This window comes from Meleagris gallopavo, chromosome 3, assembly GCF_000146605.3.
Source record: "Meleagris gallopavo isolate NT-WF06-2002-E0010 breed Aviagen turkey brand Nicholas breeding stock chromosome 3, Turkey_5.1, whole genome shotgun sequence".
Classification (NCBI taxonomy): Eukaryota; Metazoa; Chordata; class Aves; order Galliformes; family Phasianidae; genus Meleagris; species Meleagris gallopavo.
Genome location: NC_015013.2, coordinates 36,921,441 through 36,940,052, shown reverse-complemented (window position 1 = coordinate 36,940,052; position 18,612 = coordinate 36,921,441). Strand labels below are relative to the sequence as shown.

General features: G+C 39.3%; 1 protein-coding gene across 1 annotated transcript in view; it reads left to right on the top strand.

Annotated features, from left to right (window-relative positions):
* Window positions 1–10,226: 10,226 nt before the first annotated feature.
* The window catches only part of LOC104910224 (F-actin-uncapping protein LRRC16A-like), a 28,282-nt gene continuing 19,896 nt past the window's right edge, over window positions 10,227–18,612 (top strand). The window contains exons 1-4 of the mRNA XM_019614317.1: window positions 10,227–10,295; window positions 13,855–13,914; window positions 16,170–16,291; window positions 18,381–18,478. Coding sequence (XP_019469862.1) covers window positions 16,176–16,291; window positions 18,381–18,478 — 214 coding nt within the window. The 5' untranslated portion in view covers window positions 10,227–10,295; window positions 13,855–13,914; window positions 16,170–16,175. The remainder of the gene's footprint in view (window positions 10,296–13,854; window positions 13,915–16,169; window positions 16,292–18,380; window positions 18,479–18,612) is intronic.

Genomic DNA, 18,612 nt, shown 5'->3' with positions numbered 1-18,612 from the left:
TGTGGCATTTCCACATTGCTGTGAAATGCTACCAACATTTGGTTTTGGTTTTGCAGTTAAAAAACCCCATTCACTAGCACTGAGAATCAAAGAAACCACAACTTGAAGAGGAAAAAAAAAAAGAAAGAACAGCAATGCTTATTTAATATGGTTCAAATGTCTCTTAAATACATACTTTTTTCCCACTTATATTACCTTTTAAAGCAGCAAGTTTAATGTGTTGGGGTTAAAGTTATATTTAAGGGTCTCTCTCTGTCTCTGTAATGAGCTGATGGCCTTTGGGGATATTTTTATTTGTCTTTAATACCAATGGCTCAGTGAACAGTTTACCTGAAGAATAAAGGCACTGGTTTTAAGTGTGTAAATCTGTGTAAAGTCCCATGTCAGAGATGAAAACCCAATGTATGAAAATACAGTATGAAAAATTTTTCTGTGAAGTGTTGAATTTGATTTGAATGCTTCCCAACTTTATTAAAAGCAATACATCTCCAGTGGTAGGAGAGACTGTTTTTAGCCATCTTATTGAATACGCAGTGAAAACAGTCCTAGAGATCCCACCTTCGAAGTTTTAAATATCCTGGCTTCTTTGAGTTTTGTCTGTCTGAATTATCTCTGTTTTCATCATTAGTGGAGCTGTGTCAGTACAGTAGTGTGATGCTTGGAAAAACAAGCCTAGAACAGACAGGCTATGAACTGGGTCAGGATGCACTGTCAGTTATGTTGTCTTCTTCCAGGAAGCCGTACGTTTCCTAGCTCGTATCTCAAAAAACCAGGATGACTTCAAGCAGTGCAGAGCTCACTCCTGCCTGGAAGGCCACAGGTTCTCATGTGGTTAGTTTACCTGAAGCACCGTGTTCCTGTGGCTCTACTCCTGTTGGTACCCAACGTTTGTTTTTGGGCTGTGTGCAAATGCTATGGAGAGGTCAGCAGAAGAGCTGAAGGAGTTGCAGACTTGATGGAGGAGACTTGGTGAGGAAGAACCAAAGGCCTGGCTGGCTGGAGAATGGGGGTAGCAAGTTGCTTGTGAGACTGCTGCCTGAAAAGGGCACAAGCTGTTATCAGGTTTATCTGCTGTTTTAGCAGTCTGTACTACCTCCATAGCAAAAATTAAGAGTCTGCAAATTGAAGAGTGTAAATCACTGTTCTAGATAAAATGATAAAGCCCAGAAGGATTTAATTCTCCTTATACTTTAGTTGCCTGTATTGACAAGTTGAGTCCATGGCTTAAGGTTGTAGTACTAAACTGTCTTTTAAAATTAATAGCTTTTTTTTGTGTTTGAGATTTTTGTGTGGCAGTTATGAAAGGAAGAATGATTGTGGGCCATCAAGAATGTGGCTCATTGCTTACAAAACCAAGATTGGCCCACAGGAATGTTCTGAGAGACAGTTTGAATGAGAGGACTTTTGCGTAAGAACCTCATGCAGGCTTTTTTTGGAAGCAAGCTGAACTTTTTTATAATTTTTTTCAGATGCAAAGGTAGTTTGCAAATTATTAGTGCCCTCTGACTCCTCACTGATTTTTTTTGAGGGTAACAAGTGCAACATGCTATACTTCTAAGGTCAAAGAGTAAAACTGTTTGTTGCTTTCGTATTTGATGTATAGCAATTTTTAATTTTTAGAGTGATTTCTGCTGGTTTTGGAAGTTTGATCCCTATTTAGCTTTTGGAAATTTATGTTCTTCCTGGATAAATAGGGATGTTTTTTTGCTATGTGCATTTTATCAGGTTGATATACTCTATAAGAATCTCTATGAATAAAGCACTGGTAATATTAGGGTGACATTTCAGAATCCTCACAAAACTGGAAAGCATTAAAATGTCTGAGAAATTCTCTGCTTGCTTAACCAGTGCTGACCACTCAACCCATTTTTAACAATATTCATTTTTAACAATAATCAGCTTTAGATAATGGACATTGTGTGGCTTTGTGAAAGAGTGCATATAATAATAACAAGCTAACAACGGTTACTTGGTTTCTACCAAGCCTGTGCTTCTTAGGCACACAGAATAGTGTGTTAGGACTAAGGTGAAACTGCAAGTACTTTTTACAGAACGTTGAAGGCAAAGTTGCCTTTTATTGAATGTGGTAATTCCTGACCTTTCCAGCTAGCTGGGAGGCAGGTGCAGTCAGCTGTGTCACTGTCAGAACTGGCAAAGCTGGCCCAGCCTCCAGGTTTCCTGCTTGTGGATTTCTCAAGGACTTTATGCAGAGCAGAAGCAGGTGGAAGCAGTGTAAATGGGACAATTCATCCGTCTGCTGCAGAATTTCGTAAGAAACATGCCTGTGTGATGGGATTGGCCCTATGATGGCAGTGGGGCCATTGCTCATACCTTGTTTTTATGGCTGCTGTGGCTGCAAGGGTGAAGTGTCAGACAAGGGAGCTTTTGTGTTTTATTTTTTTTCCAGGAAAAGCTAGTTACTGAGCAGCTTACCTGCTGGGTTGAGTGGTCAGCACTGGTTAAGCAAGCAGAGAATTTCTCAACCATCTTTGGTTCCCAGTAGATAAAAAATAAGCTGCAAGAGCTGTGGGAAAGAAGTTGCATGAGGGGATGGCAGTAGGCACCCGGAGAGTACCCTGCTAGTTTTGCCTTCCCTGTGGAACAAAAGGGAGTAGTTCCTTCTCTTCTTCCCATTTTTGAAAGGTATGCTTAAGTTCTAAAATAAACAATTTCTTGAGCAGAGGGGAAATGTGATACCGTAGGAAAAAAATAGCTATAAAAAATATTTTCTTATAAAATGTAAAACAGTTTAACAAAATTCCAGGTTTAGGGATTGGAAGTGTGGTAGTGGCTTTTAAAGGCTTTTCAACAACCACATGGCTGGTTCTAGCATTAAGTACCATTCCTCCCTTGAAAGTGTGACAGTTTTATGGTACCAATATATAAAAAGATAGATTTGCAGCACATCTCAGATAATTAAGAATGGAGTGGATGCCAATGCAAAGTTAGTTGCCAGCGTGTACTTTTTATTTTACAGGGGATAGAGATGGAAAAAGGGTTCTGTGGAGAAGTAAAAGGAGGAAAAGGAAACTGATATACTTGATGCTTGCACTGAGGCTGCTGAGGTGATAATGAAGTGCCGATCTTCAGCAATCCCCTCTGGAGCTACTTGGGAAGAGGATGTTGTCTTTCACTCATAGCATTGGCTACTTTAGGAAAGAGCTGTCTTGGCTTGGAGATTTTCATAACTCTCCACCCATTGGTTTTGTTTGGTGTGACAGTTTGCCTACGGCATGGAGTGGGCGAAGATATGTTCCTGCAGATTTATTAAACAGACGTCTTTCACTGGCTCTTAATCCTTGCGTTGTCCAAGACTAAGGTTATTGAGACTGTGGTTTGTGGCAATGAGTATTGTGAAAATTGTTTTACTGTGCTTGTTTGTTTTATCTGGGGGAAATGTAGTTTACAATCTAAATAGATCTTAGCTTACAATCTAAAATACATTTTAATATTAAGTGGAGCTAAGTGCACTTCACTAAATGAATCTTCATTTAATTGTTGATAAGTAAAAGCAAGCACCAATGATTGTGGAAGAGTTTCTTATAAAATACTTGCATTGTGGATCATATTTTTTCCCCGTTCCTGAAGTCTTTTTTTTCTTTTGTTTTCTGATGTTTAAAATTTTGCTTGGAGGTTGTGTCTAGCTTGCTTACGAAGCTATCAACCCTCTCCCCAAAGAACATGCTGTTTGCAAAATATTTAATCTAGCATTTCTAAATGACGAAGTTAAAGAAGATAAGAATAAAAGTTCTAAAGCAGCAAAATCTATTTCCAGCTGATTCTGCATAGAAACAGTGTCATACGCAGCCCACCAAACTGCTTCCAGTTTTATCTGCTGTCCATTAACCCAGAAAGAGGCTCGGGATGGGAAGAGGGAAGATGTGTAGATCTTTGCATTCTTCAGTCCCTTATGTCTTCAGAGGCTTAAACCAAAAGTAGTTGCTTAAAAGTGCACAAGGAAACATAATGCCAGGAATAGGTATTTCTAAAGAGAGCGCCTCGTATGCTCTTTTTTAATGGAGAGAAGTAGTGCTAGTGCAAGAACAAAAAATTGTTACACAGAGGCTGCTGGAGTTTGGGGTCTTTCGAATTACAAGTCAATCAAATGTTTTTGACCTACAGTGCTACAATGATTCTGGTACTGTGCTTTGTAACATGAATCTGGCATTTAATCTGTATCGTGTCTGTGTACAGAGGTGAGCAAAAGTGGGAAATATTGTAAGATAAAGATGCAGTCACATAAATGTTCTAGTGAGCTATTTATACGTAACTTTGAGACAGAGGAGGAAAATCGCTTTTGGATTATATGCCTCATTGATAAGTTAAAAAGTAATGTATGTTATTCCCCTTTCTCCGTGCCGACTGTGAAATGCCACTGCTTTCTGTTTCCTATTTTCCTGAGTCAGAGTGGACTTAAATAATGTAGTTGTTAGGTCTTCAGGTGGTTTGTGCTCTGCAGCACTGTTCTTTTTTGGTGTTTGATGGCAGTCTTGTAGTGATGAGAAGAGTGAAAAAGTTTTGTAGCCTGAAGAGGATTGCCATGGCTTGAGTGCTCTGTTGGGCATCTCTCAGAACACTGAAAGTCCATGCCATGATGGGTGCAAGCATCTCTTAGGCTAGTGAAAATGAGAGGATAAGATACAAAATTCTTGAGCTCTTCAAGTTGAGAGAGTCCCGTCTGCCCCAGAAGTGATCACATCCCAAGCTGCTTCAGTGTAGGGGCTGCCCTCATAGTGCCACAGGTGATCTCTTTCTGAAGATGAGCACCTGCTGCAGCACATTACACATTGCAGACAGGGTTGTATAGCAAGTGCCTATATTCATTCATATTCCAGGTGTTAAAAAAGCACAAGGTGATTAATGAACCCTCTACAAATGGTTAGGATGCTGCCCAAAGGTGATAGTAGTGGAGTTTCATCTGTTGGAGGAGGTAATGAACAAAATTTGTAGGTGGCAGATTTTAATTTGCTGACAGACCTCCAAAATACCTTGTTTCTTCTCTCACTCTTGAATTAGCAGCCATTTACTCCAAGCTTCTTTTTCTAGCTTTGCCACTATCTGTATTCATGACTTTGCTTTTGTCAGCTTTGAAATAAGGAGGATATATCTTTTTGTTGCCTCTGAAGTAGAAATGTTTCTGAATATTGGAATAGCTCTCCAATTGCAAAGTAAACGTCTATATTAAAAGGTTCTGCTAAACTTAGCCTGAAAGGTAAATTCAAACAAAGCACTCCACTGTGCCATCTTGTGGTGCTCCCTGTCCTGTTTGACAAATCAGACAAATTTGAAACTTGCTTCTTTTTTCTTGAAACACAATAGATTTATTACCAGCCATTCTGACATCTAACCCCACTTTCTGGTAAAAAGCCCTTTCAACTAACAACTGTTTTCCATACCATGCTTTGCTGTCCAGAAGTATGGACAGGAGAAAAACTCTTGGGTCATGACAGGTAAGCCTGAGTTGGAAAGGACTCATAAGTATCATCAATTCCAACTCCTAAATGATACTTTAAAAGTAGCCAAGACCAAAAGATCAGAGTCAAATTTGACCTGAGATGCCTCAGATCACTGTGGGTGGGTGATGGTGGTGCTACTGAGAGCCTTGCAGTCAGCTTTCAGACGGTGCTCTGCAGAGAAACACATTGTACCGCTTCGAAGTGGCATGCGTGTTTGTGGTGAGCCTGAACTAATCAGCCCTCCAGAAGGACCTGCAGGGTGTCAGCTAACGTCTTCCGACAGGGCAGTTACAGAATGACAGAATTGTAGGGGTTGGAAGGGACCTCTGGAGTTCATTTAGTCCAATCGCCCTCAAAAAAAAGTTCATTGCTTTTAGTACAGACTGCCTCACTTGAAACTAGCTCCAGTCTCTTTAGTGCTGGAAAGGGCCTTTTATCTGATCGAACTCCATCACTTCGAGACAGAGGCATGTATAAAAGCAGACATGCAACACAGGAAATGAACCGTCTGTCCTAGAGGGACTGAAAGAGACTGGATGGCCTAACACGTATTGATTCATCCGCCTTTTAACAAAACAAAACAAAAAGCAGTATTAATGCTGCTGATTTACCTCATGTTATTATGCATGCATTAGGTATTGAACCAGTAGTAGTAATGGAATGCTTATGAAAGAAATCATAGAACAACTAGTAAGCATGGAAACTGAAGAGAAAAAAAAAGTCATACATGGGACAATAGTAATAGTGATTAAAAATAATGATGATGTAACTACAAGTTATGTTAAAAAAACAAAAAAAACAAAAAAAAAACAACTCTCTTCAGGGAATTCTCTAAACAGTAGCTTTCTAAATAACAAAACCTGTCACAGCTACTTCTTTCCTCAAGTAAATTATTAAGGAACAGATTGAAGCAGTTTGAGGCTGACAAAATGGCAATTAAGGGGAAATGGAATGGAAAGGATCAGACAGTGTATTTTAAAAGGTAAAATTGCAACATTTGATCAAAAAAGTATGGATTTTTTTTTTCAGATATATCTTATCAATCAAATTTTCAGAAAGATAAAAACTTTTGACTAATATATTTATATATATTTGGTTTTTCAGCGAAGTGCAGTTTCCAAACGTGCTAATGAATGGCATGAGCATCATGCATCTCCTCGTGGCCAGTGAAGTGCTGGGACTGTTTTATGTTGTTTTGTTTCATTGCAGAGGACTGCGTGTGATCACTGTGTACGTCATCAGTGTGTTTTCCAGAACTCTTTATTTCCGTTCAGAAAAGGGTAGTGTTTTGTAAAAGATTTGTTTCATTTGCTTGTGAATTTGAAACCACTTTAAATATGGACGAGGTTGCTGGAGTTGCTGGGGCCTGTCTGGCCAAACTGATGCATTAGGGCAGCTAACAACCTAACTAAGACTGATGGACTGGTTAACCCACTGCTAAGCCAGTGTAGCCCTGGTAGTTAAACATACAGTGATGGGAATGGGTGACAGGCTGGTATTTGACAATAAATCACAAAAGCATCTGTATATTTGTTTTGTGTACTCAGAGAGGATCTGAGTTCAAAGTTTATTTACTGAAGGGGATTACTTATTCTAGTAAATAGAACATGGTCTTCTAGACTGTGAATCTCTGCAGAAATAATTTCCAAGATATGCTGTTGATGAATACTGCCAAATTATTTTTTAAATTTAAACTTTTTGCGTATACATTGAACAGTGTAGTGAATGTTATGGAATTAAGAACGCTAAAAACATTAAGAAAGAACTTGTATCTGTGTGTGGGTAGGAGTCATTTAACATTCCAGTGGTAACATAATACTGCTTTGTGCTTGAAAAAAGGTGGAGTAGGAAGGTAGGCTGAAATGGCTGTACACTGAAAGTACTTCCCCTTTGTTGACCCATTCTCACAGGAGAATATGTGGGAATATGTACGTGCTTTGCTCCCTGTCACATCACTTACTTGTAAGTCTTTTAGCATGCAGGTATGCTAAGGGGACAATCTCTTTATATCACATGCATTTATTTTCTGGTCGTGCATTAATGTTATTAATGATTGAATACCACTTGTAACCAAACAAAATCACAGAATCGTAGGGGTTGCACGGAACCTCTGGTAATCATTTAGACCAACCCCTGCAGGTTCCCTAGAATGGGATGCACAGGAAAGCAGTTATGGAGGAGCTGAACATGTGGATGCTTTCTTAACTCACAGCAGCATAGGTTACATGCCATGCTTCTGGTGTCACTGTTTCTGGTGTGTTCTAAGCAAGGGCACACTTTGTACAGAGCTGTTGCTGGAAGTATCAGAAAAGAGACTGACTTCACACAGGTAGATAGTGGTAGGACAGTGGGAGATGACTTTAAACTAAAAGAAGGGAGATTTAGGTTAGGTATTAGGCGGAAATTCTTTATGTAAGGGCAGTGAGGCGCTGGCACAGCTGCCCAGAGAAGCTGTGGTGCCCCATCCCTGGAGGCACTCAAGGCCAGGTTGGATGGGGCCATGGGCAGCTGAGCTGGTGGGGGGCAGCCCTGCCAAGGGCACGGGGTAGGGCTGGGTGGGCTTTGAGGGCCCTTCCAACCCAAACCATTCTTTATTCTGTGATTTGCTCCTCTGGCTGTTGGTATGACTTTGACCAAGACATTCTTTCTTCTATACTTAAGGTGCCCCAAGTGTAAAATAAGCATAAGAGAAGCAAAATCCTCTTAGTAAAAAGCTTGAGAACAGCTCGAGAGTAGTTAGGGGCTACTTTTTGCTTTCTATTTTCTTTATATAGAGAAATTAAAAACTTCAGGAAATCTAGAATCTAGCTGTTCATAGAATCCAGCACTTCTGGATATTTCAGAAAGCCCTTGACAATTGTGCAACTAAGCATACATTCATTATTCATGTTAGAGGAATGTGCAGAGACCTGAGATTTCCTTCACAAAATAACACTGGCTCTTAAATGGGGACTCGAACTGTGAGAGTGAGAACACCTCTGGTCCCTCCGCCTTTGGCGTCAGTGTAGTATTTCACAGGGAAAGGAAAAGAAGGTGATAGGTTCTTTTAAGTAGCCTATGATACATGTTTTGTTGCCCTTGCAAGTAGTATCAGTGACGCAGAGCATTATCTGCAGCAAAATGGGTTAGCCGGTATCTTGATAGCCATTATTTGTTTATAAGCTGTGCCCGTACCAAGGAGGAAAAAAAGGGCCCTGGGTACTGTTACTGTTACTGTACTGCTTATCAAACAAGTCTGGGCTGGTTTTGCAGTAGAGGCTCCCCTGTTTCTGAACACGGGCAAAAACACTGACATTAAAATGCAGATGCTGCATAACATTTCAAAAAGAAAGAAAAAGCAAACAAGCAATGAGCTAGAGCGGATCCTGGCAGAGGTCAGGATACATATTCATGGATTGTAGCAGCTGAAATTGTGATGAATGCCAAGCTTCCTCGCGGTCAATTCTAGCATTTTTGAAAGAAAGTCTAGGCCTGTTGTCAAGATGAAACATTGCTTTGCGGAGATGGTTGACTTTGTCTGACTGTAAAAATCTAATTCCTATTTGCTTGTGACAGTCCCAACTATGAAAATTGAAGAAAACTTGGTGGTGGGTGTGTGGTGGTGGTGTTTTTTTTGATGGTTTGTATCGCTGTATTGCTCAAGAATCATATATTTACAGGATGGATGTGAAATATCATCTTACAGCAGCTCTCTGAGTGTAAATCCATCTCTGTAAGGCACGTGGATGCTTCAGCTTTTTTAGTGTTGGCAGGATCACTCCAGGAGCACTGGAACATCCAACACATGGGGATATGCTCTGATATCTCTGCTGGGACATCCTTGTCCAGTATAACTGCGTTCCAGCCTTCTGATTACCTGGTTTGCACTTTTCTTACTTTTGATGCTCACTTTTAGTGTAATCATGTAAGAGAGACCCTTTGTAAGCAGCACTGTGGGGTGTGGCTGAGGGCTTAATCCTCCACAGAGGATCCCAGGAGAGTTGTGTGCAAATATTATGAGCATCTATGTTTGAATCTGGATTTGAAAACTGGGTTCACTTTTTTTTTTGTCTTGAAGGATAGGGCCAATGGTAACCTATTTCCCAGGCAGGTAAATCAGAAGCACTACTGTAGTTCTGCAAAGTGATTCATTGCTTTTACAGGGCTTGAGATCTGCGAGCAGATTGTGCTACTGGAAATTTAAGTGGTACTTCTATATATCATTACATATGATTTGGCAATAACATTCAAAATCTTTCAGTACCATTGTGCTCTCTCCCTGGACTCACTGTTTTCACTAATCTAATCACGTTTTCCTGTTGTCCTTGCCAGAGAAGAAAAGCATTTGGTGTCACTGCAAAATCTTTGCATTGTTACTCTAGAAACACACCATGTGTATCTAAAGAAATTGTTTACTTGTAGTCTCTTATATGACTAATAATATCAAGTTTATATCGCAGATTTTAGTTACGTTTAAGTACATGATGTGTTCCTGTTAGGACTTTTCATCCTCGCTTCTTTTTAAAATGTCACTAGGATTGCTATTAGACGTTCTCAAGTGACGGATGAAATAAATTTCTTCCACTTCGATGCCACACTAAGTAGTTTACAGATGACCAGATTGCAACAGTCTATTCGCCCTGCTGTACTGGATCAGAGCCCAGTTTTGCTGCCTTCAATATATGACAGCAAAGGGAATTGTCAAGCTCACTACTGAAGACTTTTTCACTCCGGTCTCAGGATTTTTGTTGAAGAGCTATTTAATAGTATTCATTATAAATACTTCTTAAATTTTTTTTCTTTTCACAGGTGCTGGCATCATGTCGGGCATTTCTTTTAACATCTCGTATTCCCACCAAGGTAAAGCTACTGTGTTTCTACAACTATTCTGTATTTTAGATATAAACGTGAGTTGCATAAATTTAGCAGATTATAGTTACACTTGTACATCTGTTTGAAAATGTCATAATGAATGACATGCTACATAGTGTTAAGTTTCTTAAAATGATGCTTCCATTGATATCTGTCCTAAATGAGTTCAGCACTTTACATAAACTCTGCCAGAAGAATTTTAACTTCTAGAAATGCAGGTGGATAAAGAATTAAGCTGAAAATATCAACTCGAAGAACTGCAATATGAGCCCTATGACCTTTATAGTGGGACAGTTTATGTCTAAAGAAGTTAACTGACAGTACGTCCTATAGAGATTCTAGTCTCAAATAGGAATATAGTTGATGTGGAGACAGAAATTATAATGTTTTATTAAATTCCACTGTTTTCTAATGATTTTTTGTGGGGATTACAGTTCAGTTTGGAAAGCATCTTGACAACTTGCCTCACCAAAGATAACAAATTATTATTATTCCTGGAAAAAATTGTAATGACTGTAGCAGAGAAAGCTTATTTCCATGTGAATTATAATGGCTTACTTGGAAGATCATCTCTTGTCCTATTTGAAATTATTGAATATAAATTTGACATGTATTCTATTTTGTTGTATATTACTATGTATGTAGATCTGTATTTGTGTATTTGCACATGCACGTGTGCATAAGTATGTGTGTATGTAGGTATGCTTAATAGAAAAAAAAGCTGGATCAATAAATGTAAATATTGTTCCAAGATTTTCAGTTGTGGTTACTGATAAATGTGACCAGTTCTTGTTTATAGTTTAAGGAACAGATCAGGTGTGAAAGCCTGCTGAAATTTATTCCCTTCCCATCCCTGCAGCATAGGTGTCTTCGGTTGTCTCTTGGGTTTTGGATCGCAGTGATTTATGGCCTGGTTTTCAGACAGAGCTTGGTGAATGGTGGCATGGCAACAGGGATATGATGAACAAATGTCAGATAGTTCAAATGTCAGTGCGATGGCAGTATGAGGAGCAGAGTTGTTGGTGACTCTATTAAATAACCCATAACAAAGCTATTGTAATTCATGAGAAAGCTTGTGAAGGCTCGGTCTATAATTGCAGAATTACAGATGCCTTTTTAATTTTTCTTTCTTTAATTTACTTTTTTATTTTTCTTTTTTTAAATTACTTAGTTGATGAACACTGTATTCGTAAAATTGTGACTTTAGTACTAATAAGTAGAAGAAAGAAGAAACTGCTCATGATGTATGTCAAAACTAAATTTAGTATATATCAACAGTTACTAGGATGGTTGAAACTAAATGGTGCAAACTGGAAGACAGGAGATTCTGTCTAGACATCAGGCAGCACAACTGTACTGTGAGGATGAGCAAGCACTGGCACAGGCTGCCCAGAGGCTGTGGAGTCTCCTCCGCGGAGATGTCCAGATGCTGCCTGGCCATTGGCCTGGGCACCCTGCTCTGCATGGCCCTGATGGAGAGGGACTGGGACTTGATGGGCCAGAGTGACTATGTGAAAATGCCTTTGTAGGAGAACCAGCAGAACGCGCTAAATTTTCTGAGGTCTGTAATATTTTTCAGAAGCTGTTCATCAGCTTTCTGAGCCTGAGAGCTTCCTCACAACTAGTACACAGCCACTCCTAGCAAGACAGCTGAGAACATGCAGCAAAGACACCTTGTTACTCCAAAGCACTGTTGCTCGACTGAGTGTGCTCAGATGGCTAATATTGAGTGACTTGCTGCTAAATCTGATTGCGAGCTTCACCTTTTCTTAAACACTGCTGGTGAGCCCTGTTTAATCTACTAAGCAAGGATGGAAGCTTAAGGGAATGAAGGCTGACTAAGTGTAATATCCACTTAAATGAATATCCTTAGAGCACGGATATTACTGTGCTTTATGCTGTGGCCCAGTTGGTTCATTTCCACTAATCTAGGTGGATTAATAGGAAAGGAAGAGCAACACTTAATGCCTACTAATTCTTGCTACAGTCTGTATGAAATATAGTTGCAACATTAATAAAAATTGGATGTGTCGTAGGCCCACAGTATTTCTAAAGCGTACTTCTAGTGCCAGCTTTCAGTAAGTTTTGATTGAAAAAACTCAAAACTGTGAAATTAGCCATTTTTTAAACTGTAGGTTCCCTAAGTGACCCACACTCAGACTCTTAAAAGGATTTTTAGGATAGAATTTTAGATAATAAGTAAGGTTTGCATTTTAAAAATCTATAAAAAGAAGTATTTAATAATTTCAGATAGATATTCTGTAGAATGCATTCTGTGGTTGGTTTTGCAGTAAAACAAGGACTGTAGTTATTGAATGATGATCACGCTATCTGGCATTTACTAATTCTAGTCAAGACTGTTGCAGAATTAATTTGTGAGTGGAGATCTGTGTGAGCTGTTCTCAGGAGCAGAAGCATACTTTTGATTGTGTGTGTGTACACTTAGGTTTGCATATTAGCAAAAGCAGAACCTTAAATTTGGCACTTAAATAATTTGCAAATTATGAAGGATTTCAGTCACGGAGACTTTGTCTTAGCATATCGTTGTGACTTGGGTAAATAAGTGTCAAATACTCTGATATGTTTAATTGTTTCATTTAACTAGCATAGGAGAAAAAGTGCCTTTATAGCATGGTGTTTGTTAGTTAGCCTGAAAGTACCCTGACAGTTAAACTAGGATAACATGAATTGCAGGGGACTTAATGTACACAGTTAAAACAAGCTGTGCAGTTACAATGGTTTTAATGACAAATAAAAGGAAATGACCGTGCTGATGTCTTATCCTATAGTTTTGATTCAGTCAAAGCGGTTTATTGCTTTCTGTGTATCTGAGCTGCCAAGATATGTTTATCCACGTGGTTGTGAAATCAGGTCTTGGCAAAATCCCTATAGCCTTAGATTTGCCTTCAGGGCAGGGGCATTCCTGCCTCTACCTCTTCCAAGGTCCATCTGGATTAAATACCTTCACCCTTCCTGCATATCCTGTCTGCTCTCTGGATAACTCAGTCAGGAAAAAACGATGTATTGTTTCCTGTCAAACTTCCAGATGCTCTACAGTGGTCTTGAGCATAATGCATATATAAATATATGTATATATAGTACGTGCATTTGTCCCTTTAGCTTCTCTGCAGAAAGAAAGTCATACCTGCCATCAGTGTAACTAATGAAAGAATAATATATGATGCTGTAAGTATTTTACTGAATGATTATTCATTCACAAAAATTATTCAGTAGGATATTATATAAACAGTGTTGCTTTTTATAATAATTTTTCGTGAGAAAACTTGTTAAAAGTTTGTGTGCTTGCAGTAAATGTCCAATGTGATATCCCTTTAACCTCTAACAGCTGAAGCTATAACAAGCAAACATGTCCTCTGAGTGCAAAATATTCAGCAAATATTAACAAATACTGAATGTCAATTACAGAAAACAACGTAGAACAATGGTAGCCCTGCTCAACTTTTTTTTTAACCTCATTTGAAAGTATCAGTGCTTTTTATACAAGATGATGTTTGTACTGATGTGGCATTTTCTTTTTTTACTGCAGTTAGAACTAACTTTCAGCTACTTGGAAATCCAAGGAGTAACTTCCTGTAAGCCAGGTCAGGTGAGTGCTTTCAGAAATCAAGTTGTGACACACTGATCCGTGGTACCGCCGGCAGTGTTATAGATAAAAGGTACTTATGTACTCAGTGCTAAATCTGTTCCAGCCAGGAAGGTTGTACTCTATTGCGTAGGTGTCTCCATCTGGTGCACACACCGCACATTTGAATTCTTAAGTTCATGCCGATTGTAAAGTCTGTCAACAGTGATAAGAATTTAGAGTCCATTTTCAGAATCTGTTGTGCAGGTGAGGTAAGAAATACTGCTCTTTCATAGCTCAGTTGGAGCAGAACAAGTTTTAATTTTTCTCGTGTGTTTTTTCTCAGAAATGATAGAACAAGTGGCGGCTGGTATTGTAATCATCACTATGCAAGCTTGAATGGCTTTTGTGGTATACACCTTTGCGATGAAACTGAAAGCTACTGCTTGCAGTGCAGACAGAAACTACTCTTGATGCCTACCCTATGTATTATTCTGTATATTACTCAAAATACATTTGACAGCTGGTTACGTGCCCCCCAAAAAAAAGTGAATGTCAAAGAGAAGATAATGGAAAGAACAATGCCTTTAATATATCGTTCATTCATAAGATTAACATGTTGATGAAATTTGACAGTCCAATTGTATCAAAGACTATGTGTTTTTCAGATATATTTGGCTTTTAAAGAGTCTAAAATGTAGGAACATCTAGCACTATATTTGAACTCTGAAAAGCTGTCTTTGTATTTAACATTACATTTTCAACCTGGCTTTTGAAGCTTTCTTTAAAGGGGAAAAAAGTCAAGAGGTTTACTTTTCTAAATGGGAGACATTCAGTAAACTCTTTATGGTTTTGTGGCCTCATTTATTTCAAATAAAAGGTTATGGTAGCCAAAGATAATTGTTATTGGTCAATCGCTGTAGCAGGTTTTATGTGAAAAGGTCCTGATTCTCAGCAGCTTCATTTTGCATACAGTTTTCCTAAAACACTTTGTAAGGTTTTGCCTGCTTACCTTACATCCACTTGTATTGCAACACAGCTTATAACTGAAGACAGGTGAAATCCATGATGGTTCCTTGCAGGGCGAATGGTGGTGTTATTACAGCTTTCCTGCAAACATCATGTTATCTTCCCGGTATCTGAAGGTCTTATTCTCTTGCTAGGCATCTCTCAGAAAGCCATGAAGTACTTCCAACTGTAATATAACATTGGGCAGAATGATAAAGGAAATGGTGTGGCAGTATTGGTGGTAAGGGAACACGTATGGAATTTGTCTACTGGTGCATCTTCAGTGAATGTCAGCAACTCTCTGAAAGAATTTGCATTAGTGCCAAAAGGTGTGAAGATTCTGTGTGCTTCTGGGATAATGCAGCCTCTTCTGGAGTTTTCCTGATAACAGCCCTAGACGTGAGCTGGGAGCTGGAAGAGGGAACTCCAGGAACTATTTTCAATAAAAAATTAATTTCTCTTGTGTATTGCACAGTGTCCCCTCTAAAATGAAGACAGAAGTGTATTGAGACAATGATAGTGGTAGGCACAGGCTTCTTACTCTATTTATGTTGTATCTAATCTAAAAAAAAAAAAATTGACACAGACTTTTTGGAGAAGACAGAGGTATTTCATGGCTTCCTGTGATGCAGCCAAGAGCAGCAGCACATTTGATGAGTCATTCATACAGTAATCCAGTGTGATTCTGAACACTCATATATAGCAGAGACTTGTAGTAGGTGGCTTTATTTCTCCCCTAGTTGAAGCACGTATTCCCCAGACAGTGAGTGGTTACGTTAGCTCACTTAAAATTAGACATGCATTACCCCAAAGTTTTCTTAAACAGCATGGGTCAAAGCATGAGAGCTTTTCCAGAGAATTGCAGCCCTCAAAAACTTTTACTTTTTACTTGATGAAGCGGGCCCTGTTTGCTCAACAGTTTCCTGTCAGGCTGCACTCACTTCTCCTGGTGTTCTGGGAAGTGTTTCAAAACAGGACAATAGTGTGAAAAGTTCTTGGTGCTGGAAGTGCTAACTGAGGTCATGATCCTTGGAAGCCTTTATTCCCGTGGGAAGCAAAGCACTGTTAGGAAAAGCAAAGTTTGAGAATGCAGTTCTGGTATGTTTAAGAACTTCAGAAACTCTACCAGGAGCACTGTCATATCGTGTATTAAAGATTAGCAAATTCTTGCTGGCATGCAAAGCATTCAGTTGACATTCAGTGCTGACCTTTTTCAATGGATATGAATGAGATGACATCCAGTCCCTGCCCTCGTGCCCTCTTGTTTACAGCTGATTATGGAAACTGAGAAATGCAGCATGTCCATGAAGATGGCGTCCTCTGAGGATGTGAATGAGGTGTTGGCGCACATTGGAACCTGCCTCAGGAAGATATTCCCTGGACTCTCTCCAGTGTAAGTGTCTTGTAGGGCAACTGTAGCCTGAGTAGATTTGTGTTCACACATAGGTGGCAAGCCACTGTTTTTTTGTCCTTACATCAGGAAGAGACACCTTGAGGAGGTAAGCACTGAGCCTTTATCTAGGTCTTCTGATGGATATGGCCAAACCATGAGGCAGTGCAGACCACAGCTAGGGCATGCCTTGTGGGGTCAAAAGAGCCTTTGTTTTTAAGAGTCAATCAGGTAATTGAGAGTCATAGTTGTTTTTCCTTATTTTGCTTCTCCAACCTCAGACACTGATTACTTTGATGCTTTTTGTTTTAGTTTATTCCTTTCTCCATAAACAGCAGTGACATTCAGTATTCTTCAGTAGGTTTTGTTCTGTGGTGTTTTGTTCTTTTTTTTTTTTGTAGGAGGGAAAGGTTCTGTTTACTTTGAATTTTTGAATTGTTGAAATGTTTCACACAGCTGGGAGTCTTGCTCTTCAGTGCTGAGCCCTGGGCATTGTCATATGCTTTGCATAGAATAACTGCCTTCTTGAATCATACATCTGCTTTTCTAGGTTTCTTGCCCTTCCTTCTGCATTGTTTTCACCTTCTGTTTATTGTTTGTGTGATTGTATTGTGTATTTTTGTGCTATCCTCTGCCTCTGAATTTTATCATCTTGCTGCAATTCTCAGTGGTCTTTTTTTCATTTTATTTTCTTCTCTTTGCCCTTGCCTTCATCCCTTTCTACAAGATAACGCAGCTGTACTACTATTTCTCATCAGCTCCCAGTTGTTAGCAGTGTTATAGGTAATGATCCACCTAAAAGAGTTCTTCAGGACATATTTATTTTTGAGTAAACTTCTTTTAAGAGGCATTAGATGCAAGGGGTCAGCCTAAATTTACATGTGTCGTTTTGGGTGTGTGTCTTTATTATTCAGCTTTCCTGTAGTACAGTAGGAATTTAAGTTCATGTACTCCAACTGGCAATTTGTTTTTGTTTCCACATTATCTGTCTTTCAGTATTACTAACTGCCCAGTAGAGGTGGAGTTCTTCCTTCAGAAAACATGCACACAAGTGAATGCTTGTGAACAAAGTTGCTGTAAAACCTCAGTAATGATGTGAGAAATACAAACAGAAGAAGCAGAGTGCACAGGGCCTTCAGGCTGTGTGAGTTGTGTGAGTCTGTGGAGGCCTTGAGCCCTGTACAGGTTTTTTCTCGGCTTTGTGGAGAATGCTGCTGGAGCATTTTGTGTAGTTGTATAGATTGCTCTCCTCTCAGAGTAGTTTTCTGGAATGAGGGCACTGGAGTTATGCAGGTAATATAAGACCAGAACATGCAAGAATGGAGAAGGAGATTTCTCCTATTAATATCTCTTATTATTTGTTTTCCTTTGTTTTATGGAATTCTGGGATTTGAGAGTGTTCTCTACTTCAGAAGAGCACATATTTTCTTTTCTTTAAACCAAGAAGTGGTAGTGGTTTTACCTAGAAGAGTAAGAACACTATCAAATTGCAAAGATTAGAGCTAGGTATCTCACGTGCAGTCTGGAGGTTGCTCAACAGACTCTGTGGCTCTTAGCAGCATACTGCTTTTACTGATTAAAAGCATATGGATAGATGACCATAGTTTTGTATGTAGTCAGTAATGCCACGTCTCCTAGCACATCTCTGGATGGGACCCCATGCAACCTGATCTGGTGGGTGGCAGCCCTGTCCATGACAGGAGGTTGGAACTAGATGATCTTTGAGGTCCCTTCCAACCCAAGCCATTCTATGGTTCTGTGGTCTCTACCTATTTTGGCAACCCTGTCATAGTTGAGAGTCCAACGCCTGCTTAGCTTGAGTGACCTTGTCACAGCACTGGGCTTAGTTGCTTCAGTAGTTGCAGAGTTAATTTATTGGAAGGAAGGAAGAGAACAAATAAACGTTACTCATGCTAGTCTGTATCATGATCTGTTTGACTTCTAGGCAGAGAATTGAGTTGTATTAAAGATACTAACTCTTCCTATATACTCACTTAAAATCATGCTTAAAATAAATGTTATCGAGCGCATATAGTGATACAGGTTTAAAATATTTTTAAAATCATGAACACTTCTTCCCCTTTGCATTTAGGAGGATTCTGAAAAAAGTAACAATGGAGCCTTCAGAAAGACTGGTTAATCTCCAGGCCCTGTGGGACAGTCAGACAGTGGCAGAACTTGGACCTTGTGGTGAGAATGAATTTGAATGCTCAAATATAAAAAGCTTGGAATAGCAGTGTCAGGAAGTCTTATTCTATTTCTGGTAGAAGCTTGTAAAGGTGTAATTAGTTGTAAGGTGTAATTAGTATGGAGTAGACTTCTGA